This window comes from Leopardus geoffroyi, chromosome B2 (assembly GCF_018350155.1).
Source record: "Leopardus geoffroyi isolate Oge1 chromosome B2, O.geoffroyi_Oge1_pat1.0, whole genome shotgun sequence".
Taxonomy (NCBI): Eukaryota; Metazoa; Chordata; class Mammalia; order Carnivora; family Felidae; genus Leopardus; species Leopardus geoffroyi.
Window position 1 is genome coordinate 5,012,483 of NC_059332.1, and position 18,013 is coordinate 5,030,495.

At 47.0% G+C, this 18,013-nt stretch overlaps 1 protein-coding gene across 8 annotated transcripts in view; it reads left to right on the forward strand.

Annotated features, from left to right (window-relative positions):
- The window catches only part of RIPOR2 (RHO family interacting cell polarization regulator 2), a 232,700-nt gene extending 217,855 nt beyond the window's left edge, over positions 1-14,845 (forward strand). For 4 of the 8 annotated variants that reach the window (XM_045497204.1, XM_045497208.1, XM_045497205.1 and 1 more), the window contains 3 exons: positions 3,969-4,052; positions 8,293-8,383; positions 10,595-11,531. In XM_045497204.1, coding sequence (XP_045353160.1) covers positions 3,969-4,052; positions 8,293-8,383; positions 10,595-10,788 — 369 coding nt within the window. In that variant the 3' untranslated portion in view covers positions 10,789-11,531. Of the gene's footprint in view, positions 1-3,968; positions 4,053-8,292; positions 8,384-10,594; positions 11,532-13,100 lie in introns of those variants that run through there. The other 4 variants (XM_045497207.1, XM_045497210.1, XM_045497206.1 and 1 more) reach the window with 3 other exon arrangements.
- Positions 14,846-18,013: the final 3,168 nt, after the last annotated feature.

The following is an 18,013-nucleotide window of genomic DNA, read 5'->3' on the forward strand; positions in this document are numbered from 1 at the left end:
GACCCTGTGTGGGATTCTCTCCTCCTCTCTCTGCCCCTCCCTCACTCGCTCTCTCAGTTTTACAATAAATAGATAAACATCAAAAATTAAAAAACAACACAGAAAACAGTAGCAACCACAGCAGTTACAACACAGCCCTTCTTTGGCTCTTCTGTATGTGCCTTCTACTTGTAGGGCACATGCCACTGGCCACATGCTCTCTCTTTATTCCAGTTCAGCTCTCATTGTCATGCCCTTGGATTCGTTTTCCACGAAAGAGTGTCCCCTTGCAGATGGCTTAGACGACACACTAGTTAAGAAGCTAGAAACTTAGGTACCACCTAGATATGTTGGACCCACCATGCCCAAACCTTGAGTTCTTTCCATTTTTTCTTGTATGAAATAGCAAACGTTGGCACATTAATTCTGTACTCACATGTGAAGGGCTAAAGCAAATATAAAAATACCTAGGTGAGAGCTGGTGTTTCTGTAAATCTTGAACCTTTGAAAACCCGTAGCTACTGAAACTAAAAGCTGTAGGTTGGTTCACTTTTGCTCCCCCACCCCAAACAAGTAGAAGATGTCCATCCTTTCCAGTTGTACCGTTGTGTTGGGATGTTGTTTCTCCAATCATCTGGGACTTGCCAGAGGAGATGCTCGCTGTCCTGTTCAGTGTCAGGGACTTCTTGCTTAACAGCACACCTTCTCTTGGCTTCTTAGAACTCCTACCAATTGTGGGGCACCTGGGTGGCTCAGTCGGTTAAAAGTCCGACTTCAGTTCCGGTCACGATCTCACGGTTTGTGGGTTTGAGCCCCACGTCGGGCTCTGCGCTGACAGCTCAGAGCCTGGAGCCTGCTTTGGATTCTGTGTTCTGTGTCTCCCTTTATCTCTGCCCCTCCCCTGCTTGTGCTCTCTCTCTCTCTCTCTCTCTCTGTTTCTCTCTGTCTCTCTCAAGAATAAATAAACATTAAAAAAAATAACTCTTACCGATCCAAATGTCACAGCAGCCACCTCTTCTTGGGCCATTGCTCAAACCCAAGTGAGCAAGATGCTGCTTACGTGTCCTGTGAGATGGTATATCTCTGCAAGGCACAGAGAAGTGCCAGATGCTTTCTCAGGCCGGGGAACAGTGCCCAGTTCCCACTCAAGCCAGCAGAGTTACAGGCTTCATGCTCACAGGGACAGTGTGGTCCAGAAGTCCCATCTACAGATCCTGTTCCTGGGGCACCTGGGTGGCTCAGCTGGTTAAGCGTTCGACTCTTGGCTTGCGCTCAGGTCATGATCTCACGGTTCATGGATCGAGCCCCACGTTAGGCTCTGTGCTGGTGGTACAGAGCCTGCTTAGGATTCTCTCTCTCTCTCTCTCTCTCTCTCTCTCTCTCTCCCTGTCTCTCCTCCTCCCCCACTCATATAGGCACGCTCTCTCTCAAATAGATAAATAAACATTCAAAAAACAAAACAGGGGCACCTCGGTGGCTCAGTCGGCTGAGCATCGGACTTTGGCTCAGGTCATGATCTCACGGTTTGTGGGTTCAAGCCCCACGTCAGGCTCTGTGCTGACAGCTCAGAGCCTGGAGCCTGCTTCGGATTCTGTGTCTCCCTCTCTGCCCTTCCTCTGCTCGTGGCTTGTGCTCTCTCTCTCTCTCTCACTCTCTCACTCTCTCAAAAATGAATAAACATTGAAAAAAATTTTTAAACAAAACAAAACAAAGATCCCATTACCAGCGGTGGACTGACCGGGCCCATATGCAGCACTTCATCCCTCTTGAATCAGCGTCATGCAAACATGCCTGAGAGGAAGAACCATTTAAGTTGTTTTTGGCCAGTTAAGCCTTGGAATGTATGCTTTGCACAACGGGTTAAACTTTGGTTAGGTGGCTAAAGCTTGGAAGCTCTTAGGAGGGGTACAGGAGGGAAATGGACGGGGAAAATGGAGAAGCATCATGTGCTAAAGTTCATCCACTTTACAATTTTCACAAGGGCTGGCCCTGGAGGTCAAAAACCAATTGATGATAACTATGCAAAAGCCTAAGTGAAGTGGGACATTTAATATGATTATTACTCACAACAGCCAAAAAGCGGAAATAGTCCAAATGTCCATCGGCTGACGAGTGCGCAAAATGTGATCTGTCCCTACAGAGGAATATGATGCAACACACAAGGAATTCTGACTCGTGCTGGAGGAACCTTGAACACATCTGGCTAGTGAAAGTGCAAGACATAAAAGGCCACATGTTATGTGATTCCGTTCCCGCAAAATGTCCAGACTAGGGAAATGCAGAGAGAGACAGGGATCAGTGGTTGCCAGGAACTAGAGGGAGGAGACCAGGGGAATGACTGCCCAAGGGTACAGGATTTCTTTTTAGAGTCATGGAAATGATCTGGTCCCTTTCTCTTAGTACCAACTAAAAATAAACTTTATTACCAAAAAAAAAGGAAAAAGAAAATGATCTGGAATTAGGTAGTGGTGATGGTTTGTGAGTGTATGAAAAACCACTGGGCCATACACTTTCAAGGGTGAATATTATGGTATGTGAATTGTATCTCCATATTTTTTTAAGGGTGGGGCTGTTCTTGGGGCGCCTGGGTGGCTCAGTCGGTTAAGCGTCCGACTTCAGCTCAAGTCACGATCTCGCGGTCCATGAGTTCGAGCCCCGCATCGGGCTCTGGGCTGATGGCTCAGAGCCTGGAGCCTGTTTCCGATTCTGTGTCTCCCTCTCTCTCTGCCCCTCCCCCATTCATGCTCTGTCTCTCTCTGTCTCAAAAATAAATAAACGTTAAAAAAAAAAATTTAAGGGTGGGGCTGTTGTCCAGCACTGAGAAACTAGGCTGTGTCTCATCACAACTGGGAGGGACCACTACAGTGCTAGGTGCCATCCCATGAGCAAACATATCAGCAGGTGTTTGGTTACACTTTCAAGCTCTTTCATCAGAGTTGATGGGTGCTCACTAAGCGCAGGGTATCATTCTAGGTGCTGTAAGGAATCAAATAAGATTAAAAAACAAAAAATCCAAGATCTTCATCTTTTAGGGAGCTTCAACAGAAATGGAGTCACTGTTGTATCTCTTATAAACAAATACATGAATACGCAGATGTATATAAGAATAACAGTAACGCTACAGCTCTGTTTATCGAGGCCTTACTTCGTGCTAAGACCAGATTTCAGTCCTTGACATGTGTCACCATGTGGAAGAATCAGAAAGGCCTGTGAGTGGCTTTCGATTCTACTCACTTTGCAGATTGACAGACTACGGCACAGGAAGTTAAGTAAAATGCCAGAAGCACGCGTGAGCAAGTTGAGAGAGTAGAAATAGATATAAACACAGGCGTACATATGTGTACATACGTAATGATAATTAGGTCAACGTAAGCCATAGGAAATCAGAAAGATAGTAGAAAGCCGGTCACATGGTGGTTGGTGACGCAGGGCCTGGGTCTTAAACCAGCTTAAAAGATAATTGGGCGGGGGGCGGGGGGTGGGGGCAGCGCCTGGGTGGCTCAGTCTGTTAAGCGTCCAACTCTTAATTTTGGCTGAAATCTAACCCGTCCTTCCCGGTCCAGGTTGAGTATCATTTTCGTGCACCGTGTCCTGGCACTTTGGAAGGCGGCTTTTCTTCCACGCGATTCACTTAGCGTCTCGCAGCTTCTGTGGAGACACATTCCTTCCTTACAGACCCTTCTGCAATCTTAGCACTTGCGCTAGACCTCAGGGGCTCTTGAATGCTGGAAACGTACCTTTGGACCTTCCAGCTTCATAGTCCACAGAGTCTGTGACCTGATAGAGTAACGGATTGAATTCAGAGACAGTTCTTTTTTAGTAAACATGAATTGTTATGGATTTTTTTTTCTCTTTTTTTTTTTTTTGTGCTCTGAAGGTCATATGAAATGTCTCGTTTTATCTATAGTTTAGGTCCGGGAGTAGAAGTGATGCCTCTAAAACTGCAAACACATCAAAATGTCCTCACGGGGTCCCTCCCTCTCTTCCAGGCCTTGCTGTATTACTGTGAGGCACTGACAAAGGCAAACCCCCAGCTCCAGAAGGCAGCCTGCCTGGCCCTGAGAAGCTTGCAGGTAAGATCCAGTCTCCGAGGCCCCGGCAGTTCAGCTCTGAGCAAGTCTAGGCCAAGTGCACCCAACAGCTTTCTTCCCATACTTGGGGGCACCTGTCTTACCTCCTTACGGTGGGAACTGTGTATTCATTTGGGGGTCTTTTCTTAAAACTTTCTTTTATTTTATTTTATTTTTATATTTTTTTTAACGTTTATTTGTTTTTGAGACAGAGAGAGACAGAGCATGAACGGGGGAGGGTCAGAGAGAGGGAGACACAGAATCCGAAACAGGCTCCAGGCTCTGAGCGGTCAGCACAGAGCCCAACGCGGGGCTCGAACTCACGGACCGCGAGATCATGACCTGAGCCGAAGTCGGCCGCTTAACCAACTGAGCCACCCAGGCGCCCCTAAAACTTTATTTTAATGTTTATTTATTTCTGAGAAAGAAACAGACAGTAAGTGGGGGAGGGGCAGAGAGAGAGAGAGAGAGAGAGAGAGGGAGAGACAGAATCCGAAGCAGGCTCCAGGCTCTGAGCTGTCACCACAGACCCTGATGCGGGGCTCAAACCTACGAACCGAACCAACCACGAGATCATGACCTGAGCCAATGTCAGATGCTTAATCGATTGAGCCACCCAAGCGCCCTGGGGGTCTTTTCTTTAAATAGTAGCTAAATGTGACTTTGTTTCGTTAGGGTTGATAATTTTCCAAATGAAATAATTATGTGTTTCAGCAGCCCGCAGCCCAGAAATGGATAGCTTATCCCAAAAAAAGAGTTGATAGGATGATTTCACCAATTTTTCTTGTGTACAAGAAAGAACAGGGACAAATAAAATTTGTAATGGGGCGCCTGGGTGGCGCAGTCGGTTAAGCGTCCGACTTCAGCCAGGTCACGATCTCGCGGTCCGTGAGTTCGAGCCCCGCGTCGGGCTCTGGGCTGATGGCTCAGAGCTTGGAGCCTGTTTCCGATTCTGTGTCTCCCTCTCTCTCTGCCCCTCCCCCGTTCATGCGCTGTCTCTCTCTGTCCCAAAAATAAAATAAACGTTGAAAAAAAAAAATTTATAAAAAAAAAAAAAAAAAAAAAAGGAAAAAAAAAAAAAAAAAAAAATTTGTAAGGAAATACTGAAATTCAATGTGCCGGTAAATTCCCAGATGCTTCCCCATGATCTGCTTTAACAAGCAGCTCACCCTTCCTTTTTTTTTTAATTTTTTAATGTTTATTCATTTTTGAGAGACAGCAAATGGGGGAGGGGCAGAGAGAGACACAGAGGATCTGAAGCAGGCTCCTCGTTAAGAGTGGAGAGCCCAATGGGGATCTCGAACCCACAAACCCCAAGACCACAACCCAAGCTGAAGTTGGACATCCAACTGACTGAGCCACCCAGGCACCCCAGCAGCTCACCCATCTTAAGTGTGTCAGGGGGACATGTCACTGAGCAGTGACAGGGCTAAAATGTAAATGAAACAAAGGCTGAGAATTCCCAACATTAGAGACTTTGCCTTTCAGGGTGCCCAGCTGGCTCAGTCAGCAGGGTGTGCAACTTGGAGTCGTGAGTTTGAGCCCCAGGTTGACCATAGAGATTACTCAAGGAAATTAGAAGGAAGGAAGGAAGGAAGGAAGGAAGGAAGGAAGGAAGGAAGGAAGGAAGGAAGGAAGGAAGGAAGGAAGGAAAGAAAAGAAAAAGAAAAAGAAAAAGAAAAAGAAAAAGAAAAAGAAAAAGAAAAAAAAGAAAGAAGAAAGAAAAAGGAAAGAGAAGGAAAGGGGAAGAGAGGAAGAAAGAAAGAAAGAAAGGAAAGAAAGTTTGCCTTTCAGTAGGAAAGATTTAATGTTCAACCTACCTTAAATCATCAAAAATAAGACCAGTCACTTTAGAGAAAAAGATAAAGTCACACCTTCAAACTTGCTAAAATCTTGGATGGCCGCATGGGACAAGGGGCGGGACCTGTAGCCGGATGGGCATGAAGAGAGGGGTTAATACTCTCAAAAGAAGATCTCATGACCTGTGCAGAAAAACAGCTCTGGGAAATATAGCCTTCCTTGTCACGTGCTGAAAAATACCTTATGTGGCCAAGAGAGCCCACAGTGACTGCTGTTTATTTGAGTGGCCTCCTGGTGCCCGTGACATCTCAGAGACGATGGCTGTGACACGGAGCTAATGGAAACAAAGTCACCAGGGTACCGTGAACTGTGTCCGCTTCTGTGGATTTGCACAGTGTGAACGTGACAGTAAAAGCAACGGTTTTAACTCAAGTCTGAGAGCCCCGATGCCTCCACTGTTCTCTTTTCTTCCAGAAAATACGATCCTTTGTGCTGGACAAAACACCTCTTTTTAAACCATCCCCAGCCTCCCAGCTCCTGAAAGGGGCTCTGGGCAGCATGGTGTGAAAAACAGTGTAGACACGGGGGTTTCATCCACCCAAACCAATCAACTCTAGCTAACCTGTCAGGGAAAACATCATCATCATCATCATCATTATTATCATTATTTTATTTTTATCGTTACTATTAGTAGTAGTACTTAGTTAATGCTAGCAAGCAGAGAGCCACATTTTTCTGTTACCAAACTGGACCCAAATGAGAGATTGAGATCCTCAAACCGAGAGGCCCTCGAAGTTCGGGCCCCTCATCTGTTTCTCTGGGCTAAGAGCCTGTGGTCTGCCCGTACTGCTCACTGCCATTCACATCTCTGTCACCGGCACCAGGGCTCTCTGCGCCTGGCTTCCTTCCAGAAGGAGAATCGCCATCTCGCAATCTGGTCCCTCAGCTCGTCAGAACCTCAGCGGAAGCATTTGGGTCTGGCCGCAGGCGTGCCCCACGCGGTGGTGTCCGTGGAAACGCGGTGCTAGGCCCTCCTCTGCCTGCACGCGTCCTCTCCCGGGGGTGTCTGTCCTCTTCCCCAGGCCAGTGACGCCCCCTGCCCCGGTTTCCAGGCCGGGTCCTCCCTCGCTGGCACGTGCCCCGCTGGCTGCGGGGCGTCCCTGCTGGGAAGTCACCTCCGACCGGCACCCAGCTCGCCCACCTCGTCCGTGCCCCTCCCCCACCTCATCCTCACCCCCGACGGCCCCGCCCCGCGGACCCCACCGCCCGGCAGCCCGCTCTGCCCACCCCGATTGGAGCCGCCTTCCCGCCGGCCTCTGCCCCCGCGGAGTCCACGCCTTCCGTGTGCGCTTTCTGCTGCGGGTGAGGCTGCTCTCACTACAGCATGAGTCCCGGGCCCCGGGTAGCTCCGTGGGTCAAGGGTGAGACTCGTGATCTCAGCTCCGGTCGTGATCTCACGGTTCGTGAGTTCAAGCCCCACATCGGGCTCCGCGCTGACGGCGTGGAGCCCGCTTGGGATTCTCGCTCTCTCCCTCTCTCTCTGCCCCTCCCCTGCTCGCTCTCTAGCTCTCTCAAAATCAATAAATAAAAGCAAAACAAAACACCCCACAAATCCCGCTTCTAAAGCTCTTATGTGGCTCTCCAGGATGCTAAGGATGAAGTTCAGAGCACCTAATGTGGCTTGTAAGGCCCCTCCTTGATTGGGGTCCTGGTAGGAGGTGCTCCCCTCACCTGGAATGTATTTCCTGCCCCACGCCGCCCAACACATGCACACGTGCAGTGCACGCACGTACACACACACACACACACACACACACACACCTACCACTTGCCCGAATGTGGCTAATTGCCCTAAGACACCGCTTCCTCTGTGAAGACTCTCCAGGTCAGACAAGATGACGTTTCCCAGCTCTGTTCTGCCCCAGCACCGTGTCCCCGCCTGTCATTGTCCCACCGTCTGTCTTTCCGCTGGACCAGAAACCCTGGGGGGGTCAGGACCGAGCCCCGCTTGCTGCCTGGCCAACTGCCCGGTCCCTGGGGCGCTGATACGTGTGGGATGGACAGACACGAGGGTTCCGACCACCTGCTCTGGCTGTCCTCCCGTTGGGCACACAAGCCAAACACAGAGTCCTTAGCTGAGCACTGGGTGGGAACCAGTGAGGCGCGTGGGAAAGAGCTCGGAGAAGGGGATCCTGTTCTGGAAGGACAGGCTGGCCACTCCCCTTCCAAACGCGCCTTGTTGGAGCTCCTGCAGGTGCGTGGCCCAGGCGCCATCCCGGGAGACGCATCCCGTGCATCTTGGAGGGACGGCGCGGAATGTGTTCCTTTAAAAGAGCCCCTCAGGAGCCGGACGCTCAGCGGGCCCGGGGAACCCTGCGCAAGACCGTACCGCCCCTGTGGCCCCGCCATGGGTGTCGCAGCACTAACGGCTCTCTCCTCGCAGGCCACCGAAAGCATTAAGATGCTGGTGACTTTGTGTCAGTGCGACACCGAGGAAATCAGAAACGTGGCCTCGGAGACCCTCTTGTCTCTCGGTGAGTTTCGCTTACACGGTTGTTTCCTTCTGGTGCTCTCCAAGGGAGCTGGGCCCAGACGGTTCGTGGGCACCGGGGGAGCACCTTCACCCCCCCCCCAGGGGCGCTGCTCACACATGGGACGTCACACACATGGGACATCACACTCGCACAGGGGATGTCACACGCGTGCTCACATGGCATACGTCACTCACACTTACACAGGGGAGGTCACACTCACACAAGGTACATCGCACACTCGCACAGGGCATGTTACACACACACAAGGTAGGTCACAATCACACACACACACACACACTATGAGGAACTGGTGGCTTCCCATCTCCCTCCAAGGCCCGGGTCTCACCGCCTGGAGCTGGGGGAGGGCCGCTCTCGGGAGCCCCACCAGGCCGTTCAGCCTGCGCTGTTTGGAGGCCAGGACGTCGACTCGAACCTAAAGCAGAGGCAGTAGTCAGGGACCCAGGAGGGGTGGCGAGCTTGGGCTGGGAGTCCGGGGGGCCGCGGTTGGCTGAGGCGGCAGGCACGGTGGGCACACTAGTCCCCTCCTCACCCTGCCTCTCAGGTTAGCCTCTGGTTGCCCCGCTGACCTGTGCCCAGCTGAGTCCTGACACCGGAGAAAACAAGTGTGGTTCTTGAATGCTGGAATAGCCAGATAAACCCCCCTCCCCACTTCACCTTGTAAAGGCACCTGCCTACCAGGTTTCACACCTTTGTTCTTTCGGGGGAGTGCAGGGGGCAGAGAGAGGCTGTTCTGACCTGCATAAAAGATAGAGACAGTTGGTATTTTACTACTGCCACCGCTCTTAATGTGCAAAAACTATGCTTCTAAAAGTCCTCAAATATAATCCGGCTAATAATACTAGTTGGAAAGAAGCCACCCTGGTTTGGCTATAGTCGCTTAATAACATAAGGCAGAATCTCGTGGCATTTATAATCACCGTGCAAATCACATTCGTTGTTGTAGGTGTTCTTTCTTACTGGTTTAATGACACTTCCTTCTGCTAATGAATACATCATTTGATCCACAGAAATCCAAGCCAGCACATGTTTGTTTAAAGGATAAAACAGTTATTCCTTGAGTCACCTGGGTGGCTCAGTCAGTTAAGCATCCCACTTCAGCTCAGGTCATGATCTCAGGTTCTTGAGTTCGAGCCCCACATGGGGCTCTGTGCTGACAGCTCAGAGCCTGGAGCCTGCTTCGAATTCTGTGTCTCCTCCTCTCTCTGCCCCTCCCCTGCTCATGCTCTGTCTCTCTCTGTCTCTCAATAATAAACGTTAACAAAATTTTAAAACAAATTTGGGTAAGGGGCGCCTGGGTGCTGAGGGCGCCTCAGCTGGCTGAGCGTCCGACTTTGGCTCAGGTCATGATCTCGCGGTTCGTGGGTTTGAGCCCCACATCAGGCTCAGTGCTGACAGCTCAGAGCCTGGAGCCTGCTTCGGATTCTGTGTCTCCCCTTTTCTCTCTCTCAAAAATAAAATTAAAAACATAAAAAAAATTTTTAAAAAAACAGTGATTCCTTACGGCTGCTTTAGGCATACAACTTTAATTCCCTAAACACATGCCCAGGGTATTATTAGTTTGAACCTCTTTTATCCCATCGTGTTCTGGGCTAACACTGAAGGCAAGCCAAGTGTTTGCACAGCTCAGCGACGCTTCCTTATCCAGTGTGACCCAGAGAAGCCTGTCCCCGCCAGATGTGCCCCAGGAGTCACTTCAGCGGCACAAACAGCATCTCCAGGAGTGATGGTCACACCTGCTTCACCTGCGGGGCTCCCCCCGGTCCCCATGCCCCCCTCACACCACCAGCTCAGGTTCCCAACACTAGTTGCACATTGGAATCACTAAGGAGGCTCTCAAATACACTCATGCCCGGGGTTCTACTCCCGAAGGTTCTGATTTCAGTGGGCTGGGGTGTGCCTGGGTGCTGGGACGGTTCAAAGCCCCCCCCAGGTGATTCTAAGATGTAACCGATGCTTGAACCCGATGTTATGAATCTCCTTTGACCTTAATACACAAACACTGGTGTGTTTTTAACTCACCCAGATGACTGAGTTGGTAATTGTGTCTGGTAGGTCCCCCTGTGATTTGGGGGCCGGTCTCTTTGTCCTAGACAGCTGCTGTGGAATTAGTGGCTTCTGTAAGTGAGGAACTGAAGGTTAACTGTATTTAATTTTGAGTCGTTACCGTTTACATGTAAATCGCCACCTGAGGCCGCTGCCCCACTGCCGTCTGCGTAGCTGTGGCCACCTACCCATCCGGCTGGACCTCAGACCGGTTGAAAGCACACTGCCCCATGTGCCAAAGCTCAGGCCCTTTCTCCTCCAACACCTGCCTGCTTCCCAGGGCTGTTGACAGACCAGAGGAGGGGCCAAGGCAGATCAACGCCCACGGAAAACAACGTTAGAGTAAGAGGCCCGGCATCCCAGCTGTGGTTGTGTCTCTGCAGTGATGCGGGGTTACACCCGTAGAGGATTTGCTCTGTGCCGGGCACTGTTTTGAGGGGCCTGCATGAGTTAGCGCATTTAATCTTCCGAAGGACTCCACGAGGGAGAAGGGCAGTTAGTCCCATTTTGCAGAAGGGCCCATTGAGGCATAACTCACTTATGGGCACCCAGACCCGGTAGGGCACCTCGATGGAATCCTGACCCACCTACACTCTGCGGGACTCTGGGGAAGGACTGCACACCTCTAAATTGGGATATAGCCATGCACACGCTAGGAACGGGCTGGGTATTCACTGGGTTCTAAATAGCGTTAGTTACCCAAGCCATTCAGGCTGTGTGCCATGGTATGAATGTGCCTAACTCTGTCTCTCTTTAACCCCCCACCCCACCCCGCCCTGCTGTCATCACCTGGAAAGGTGCTGTGTTTAATGTTTTATATGTCAGGGTTTTGTGCAAATATTTTGTCTCAAAAAAGGATTCCACTCCAAAGCAATAAAAAAGCAAAAATTACTGAATTAGGGGAAACAATAGCATTTGCCTCAGAAAAGTCAACAAGGCATGACAAAACAATCTACAGAAATCTCTAAAATTTGGGGGCCTTTGTCTAGAGGAGTTCGCTAAGTTCTTATAAGTGCAGATGACTCCCTCCTTTGATATGTGATGTATTACCGAAAAAATTAAATATACCCCTCTAAAAGACAAACTTTAGTTGATTGCGAGGCTTCTGTTTCCAGAGACTACGATATATTATAAAATCCACCATTACACTGCTTTTCAAAAACTCATTGACATCAATGTATTTCTAGCGTTTCACGAATCTTTTTTTACTTTTTTTGTTAATGAACTTCTTTTTTATTTTTAATGTTTATTATTTTTGAGAGAGAGACAGAATGTGAGCTGGGGAGGGGCAGAGAGAGGGAGACACAGAATCTAAAGCAGGCTCCAGGCTCAGAGCTGTCAGCACAGAGCCCGACATGGGGCTTGAACCCATGAACTGTGAGATCATGACCTGAGCCCAAGTGGGAAGCTTAACCGACTGAGCCACCCAGGTGTCCCTCTTAATGAACTTCTGATTGACCACAACTCATTATTCCCAGCTTTGTCTCTCTTGTATTAAATACGTGAAAACCTGCTTCTTATCACTACGTCTCTGTGATTGTTTTCTCCGTTTCCTAATCATTGTTTTAAATAGGAAAAAATAGAATGGAATGTTCAGATAACTTGCAAATACCTGTTGGCTGTTCGAGATGGTTCTAATGGCAGACGTGACCTAGTTACTAGCTGGTAGATGGCATCACCACATGTGTCCAAGGCCAAGGGTAATTTTTTTTAGCTAAAGTCTTTTTTAGCTAAAGTGTAGCTAAATTTGACTTTTATAAAAGACCCTTTAGATATGTCAATATATAATGTAAAAAAGTAAAAGCTATATCAAAGTTCAATGCCTTGAAGTCAAGGACCAGCCATTCTGAAATCTCTAACACACTTATAATCCGTATGGTTTCTCAGGAAGAAATCTATGTGTGAAATTATTGCCATTAAATGCCCCTAGGAGTTCAACTGTCCCACACCCTGACATTGTTTTAGTCTCTGGCATTAACTCAAAAGTACTTGGTTGTTCTACAAAGGAAATAAGCGACAAACCAAAAAGCCAACTCTTAACTACAGTTAACACACTGATGGTTACCAGAGGGGAGGTGGAAGGGGGACGGGTGAAATAGGTGAGGGAGATTAAGAGTACACGTATCTTGATGAGCACTGGGTGATGTATAGAATTGTTGGATCATTGTATTGTCACCCGAAACCGAAACATATAACACTGTATGTTCACTACACTGGAATTCTTTTCTTTAATCTTTATTTATTTTTGAGAGAGAGACAGAGCACGAGCGGGGAAGGGGCAGAGAGAGGGAGACACAGAATCCGAAGCAGGCTCCAGGCTCCGAGCTGTCAGCACAGAGCCTGACGCGGGGCTCGAACCCACGAACTGTGAGATCATGACCTGAGCCGAAGTGGGACGCCCGACCCACTGAGCCACCCAGGCGCCCCTGGAATTTTTTTTTTTTTTTTTTGAGTATAAAAAAAAAAGTTCTTGGCTCTTCTAAACAGTACCTAGGAAACAACATAATTAAGAATTACAGAAGATGAGTTTCCTTACTAAAGTTAACATTAGCAAATATAGCAATCCATTCCCAAACAACTGGTTTCAATTCGTTATCCTGAGTGATGAATAAGAAGGTTAAACTGGTGTTTATTTTTGATGTTCTGCGCGCAGGAGAAGATGGGCGGCTGGCGTATGAACAGCTGGACAAATTTCCTCGAGACCGTGTTAACGCCGGAGGGCGTCATGGGGCTGAAGTTGCCACGGCCTTTTAATGAGCTCTGCCCAACAGCCATCTTAATAAATGGCCCTGTTCATCAAGATGGTGCTGGGATTTAGCAGGCGTGTTTAAACCTTGAAGAGTTCTGCTGAGGTTGTCTGGAAATTTAACACGTCATAGGTAGAAGTCGAAGTCGAGCGTCATAGTACCTATCTACTTTTCCTTTGGCCGATAGAATAGGGCCAATATGACTCCGTAGATGACGGTGTCGATTGCGTCTGACAATGCTTGGTAGAAAAGTCCATCTTATCTCGTATGTATGGAATTTTAAAACAGCCATCTTTGTACTTTTTTGGAAGTTCTTCTCTAAGCCTAAAATCGTCACATGATACTTTGATGACTATCACACGCCTTGCGGTGTCTCCCCATCGTGTCCTGAGGGGTGAGGGGCCCCACCAGCTACCTAATTTTACCTTAAATGCAAAGCACAAAAAAGAATTTCTTCGAATAACAGTTTGCCCGCAGAACTCGGTAAAATGACACATTGTAAGAGTTTAAATTTTTTTTTAACTTCATTTTTTTTCCAAGCCTCCATTACTTTTTCTTTTCTCCATCCTGACCATTCCCAAAGCATGTTTCCGTGATGGATAAAAGACAGGTTGATGTCTAAGATGATACCCGTACTCCTTAGAAAAAGACATTCGAAGTTGAAGCTTTTTTGAACACGAGCCATTTTTTTTTTTATGATACTTTTACAACAGAGGTATTTTGCTGCTAAGACAAATCAAAACAAAAACTCATGGAATCAGAAAGCTGTGATGCTCTTTGGGGTCGTAGAACTGGGCACTTAGAGGAATCTTAATGGGGCGGGAGCAGAAGGAGATTCACAAGTGGTCCTTGCTTCTACAGGAATTACCATGAGATTAGGAGGAAGAATGTCCCGAGGGACGAGGCACGAGGGACAGTTACTGCCCCAGAGAAATCACTCGTCACTGGGTGGGATCTCTTGGCCAAATAGTTAAAACAACAGCTCCCCTTACTGTTTCTGTATCAGGGGAGCAATTCCACTAAATAAAGTATAAGACCACTAGATAGCTCATACTAACTAACTTTCCTTCCTCTTAAGAGTATACACGGTGGGATATGCCAAGATATCAAAATAAAATGTGTGAGTGTGATTTAAACCGTGGAATATCAACTGTATTCTGGATGTGTTCGTATCAAATATTTAGGTGTCGTTTTAAATATTTACATTTTAGCAAGACCTTTAAGAACAACTCTTAATCCATTTTAAAGTCAGAATTGTTTGCCAGACTTCCTGGTGAATAGTTCTTTCAACTGTGAAGTTATAATGTGTATATATATTTGTATATTTATAAATATTATATATATGCATATATCCTTCATTTTAAAGGTACATTGTACAGTCTGTAGTTTAGCATGTATAGTCTGTAGCCTATAGTCTCTGTTAGATGGTTGATTCTTTTTGTAGAAAGTCAAATCACAAATGTTACAGAGTTTTTTGTTTTGTTTTCGTTTTCTAATTTTTTGAATATTGCATGAGTAATTAATTACGTACTTTTGTATTCATTTCTGCATTTTATTTTCACTCAGAGGGGGTGCCTTTAGTCTCGTGGCATTTGTATCCATCACTCTTTCAATCATGTAAGTTAAAATAAAAATTATTTTTGAATTGTTACTCTTATGCACAGAGTCTGCACTGTTTTTCACATGCCCTTCTTAAGCCGGCGTTTCTACAGCACAGGGTGCCTCATTTCGCAACTTGAATTTCTCATCTTGAAATTCCTTCACTTGTAAATGAAGATAATAATGTTTACCTCTCAATTTGTTGTAAAGCTAATTGGAGGAAAAGAGCTGTGTTTCAGAATTGTGGTATCCGTGAGCAGAGACCACGAGCCCCTTGAGGATGCTAAGAGCCTTCATTTGTGTGTTCCCAGCCCACACCCCACCCGTGTCATCACAGAGGAGCCCCCAGCATTCAGCTGGGAGAGTATTCACCCACTGACGCTATTAAATACCAGTGATTCCTTTAACTGAGTCAGCAGGAAAAATTTTCTCCTACAAGGAAGGTTTATTGCTATACTGTTTAACTGAATTGTCTTCCTTAACTTTACAAGATGGTAAAGGAAAACCGTAAACCCCAACTCGGCAGAAAACACCAGCCCTTCTTACTGTACTCGAAAAGCAAATTAGTCAAATAGAAATATTTTTATCCCTGAAATTTTCCAGGAGATAATATCTCTTATTAATATTCTCTTGATTTTGAGAAATTCTAAGTATGCTTTGTGTGAGAAACAAATTGTTTGCTACAAACCTGATCTCTAACTTCTCATTATTCAACAAGTTTTGTTTGTTTATTTGCATACTTACTATGAATAAGGTATATTCATATATATACATATACTGGGGACTGTTCTTTTTTTTTTTTTTTTTAATTGTTTTAATGTTTATTTATTTTTGAGCAAGAGAGAGAGAGAGACAGAGCACGAGTCGGGGAGGGGTAGAGAGAGAGGGAGACACAGAATTTGAATCAGGGTCCAGGCTCTGAGCTGTCAGCACAGAGCCCAACGCGGGGCTCGAATCCATGAATGGTGAGACCATGACCTGAGCCGAAGTCAGCCATTTAACCGACTGAGCCACCCAGGCGCCCCCTGGTGACTGTTCTTGACACTGCAGATACAGCAGTGAAGAGAAAACAAAACAAAAAAATCTCTGCCCTCACAGGGTTCATATTCTGGTGAGGGAAAGATAAGACAGGGAAGGCGATCATAATTGCACAAGGTTGGGGAAGGGAGAAGTGACATGGCAAAGGTCACAAGTTTGAAGAGGGTGTTCGAGGAAGGCCTAATAGAAAATTACATTTGAGCAACGACCTGAGGAACTGAGGGGTGAACCGCGTGAATATCCCCGGGAAGAAGAGGTAACAATAAGTACAATGGCCTTGAAGAGGAGCCAGGCTTGGGGTTTTAGATTTTACTAGCAGGCACGGTTTATTTTTAATTTTTTTTCTAATAGATTTTAAAAAGTAAAAATAATAGGGGAAGTTAACTTTAATAATACATTTTTGGGGCCGTCTAGGTGACTCCGTCGGTTAAGCAACCAACTCTTGATTTCGGCTCAGGTCAGGATCTCACGGTTGGTGAGTTTGAGCCCCTGCGCTGGGCTCCACACCGATGATGCAGTCTGCTTGAGATTCTCTCTCTCTCTCCCTTTCTCTCTGCCCCTTCCCCTATGACATCATGACCTGAGCCAAAATCAAGAGTTGGACACTTAACTGAGCCACCCAGGCACCTTCATTCTTTTTTTTTTTTTTTTTCTCATACTAAGTCTTCGAAATCCAGTATGTAGTTTGTACTTACAGCACAGCTCAATTCAGATTAGTCACATTCACGTGCTCCAAAGCCACATGTGGCTGCCGTGCTGGCCAACACATGTCCGTGATTCCCAGTTGTCCCACTAATAATCCTTTATAGCCTTCACATGCATATGCACGTGCTCGCATACCCACATGCACAGGTGCTCACATACACGCATGCACACGCGTATGGATACAGGGTTCCAACCATGGATTACATGTTTAGTTGTCATGTCTCTTTAAGGCTCTTCTCACAACAGTAGCCACTCCCCCTTTCCTTGAGCTTCCGTATCTTGATATATTTGAAGAGTACAGGCAGGTACACTTTGTAGAAGGCAAGAAAAGAACTGTAGGGCAGTCTCCTTGAGTGGGACAAGTCATGAAATGTACTGTAGGAATGGAGAGGGACCCGCCGTCCAAATTTCTACGTTGACAGTAGAACGTTGTCGATAAGTTGGAAATGAGATGTGAGACCAATAAAAGCCAAGGATAAATCCAAAAATTTCAACCTGAACTGCTGGAAGGATCGGGGTGCCCTCTCCCGAGACAGAGAACCTGAGCAGCAGCTGGCTTAGAGAGGAAATGCACGAATTCTGATTTGGACATGTTATATTTGAGAAGCCACGTAGACATCCAAATGGATGGCTGTCAAGTTGGTGACTGAATGTGTCTGGAGTCCAGGTGAGAAATCTAGTTAAGAATACAAAACTGGGGAGGGGGGCGGCTGGCTGCCTCAGTTGGTGGGAGCGTGTGACTCTTAATCTCAGGGCTGTGAGTTCAAGCCCCATGTTGGGTGTAGAGATTACTCAAAAAATAAAATGTTAAATATGAGACGCCTGGGTGACTCAGTCGGTTGAGCATCTCTTGATCTCGGCTCAGGTCATGATCTAATGTTCATGAGTTTGAACCCCACCTCGGGCTCTGAGCTGACAGCATGGAGCCTGCTTGGAATTCACTCTCCCTCTCTCACTGCCCCTACCCTATTCATTCTCTCTCTCTTTCTCTCTCTCTCTCTCTCTCTCAAAATAAATAAATAAAAATTTTTTAAATAAAATATTAAAATATATTTGTGTGTGTGTGACGGAACAGTCTTGGAACACCCCAATATTTGGAGGTCATAGAGAGAAGAGGAACCAGCAAAGGAAAATGGAGGGTGGCAAGCAAGAGAAAAATCAAGGGTGACATCTTAGAAGCTATTCGCTAGGTGAATTGAGTGTTTCAAGGAAAAAGGAGTATCCAATGCTGAGGACTGAGAATTGGACTCAGCAGAATGAAGGTCATCAGTGAGCCTGAAGATTCATGGGTTTGAAATCCATCTTTGGAGTACATCCAAGAGACAGTGGAAGAATATTTGAAACACTAAGTATGGCAACTCTTTGAAAAGTTTTTGGCGCCTAGGTGGTTCAGTCGGTTGAGCATCTGACTTCAGCTCAGGTCATGATCTCACAGTTCATGGGTTCGAGCGCTGTGTCAGGCTCTGTGCTGATGGCT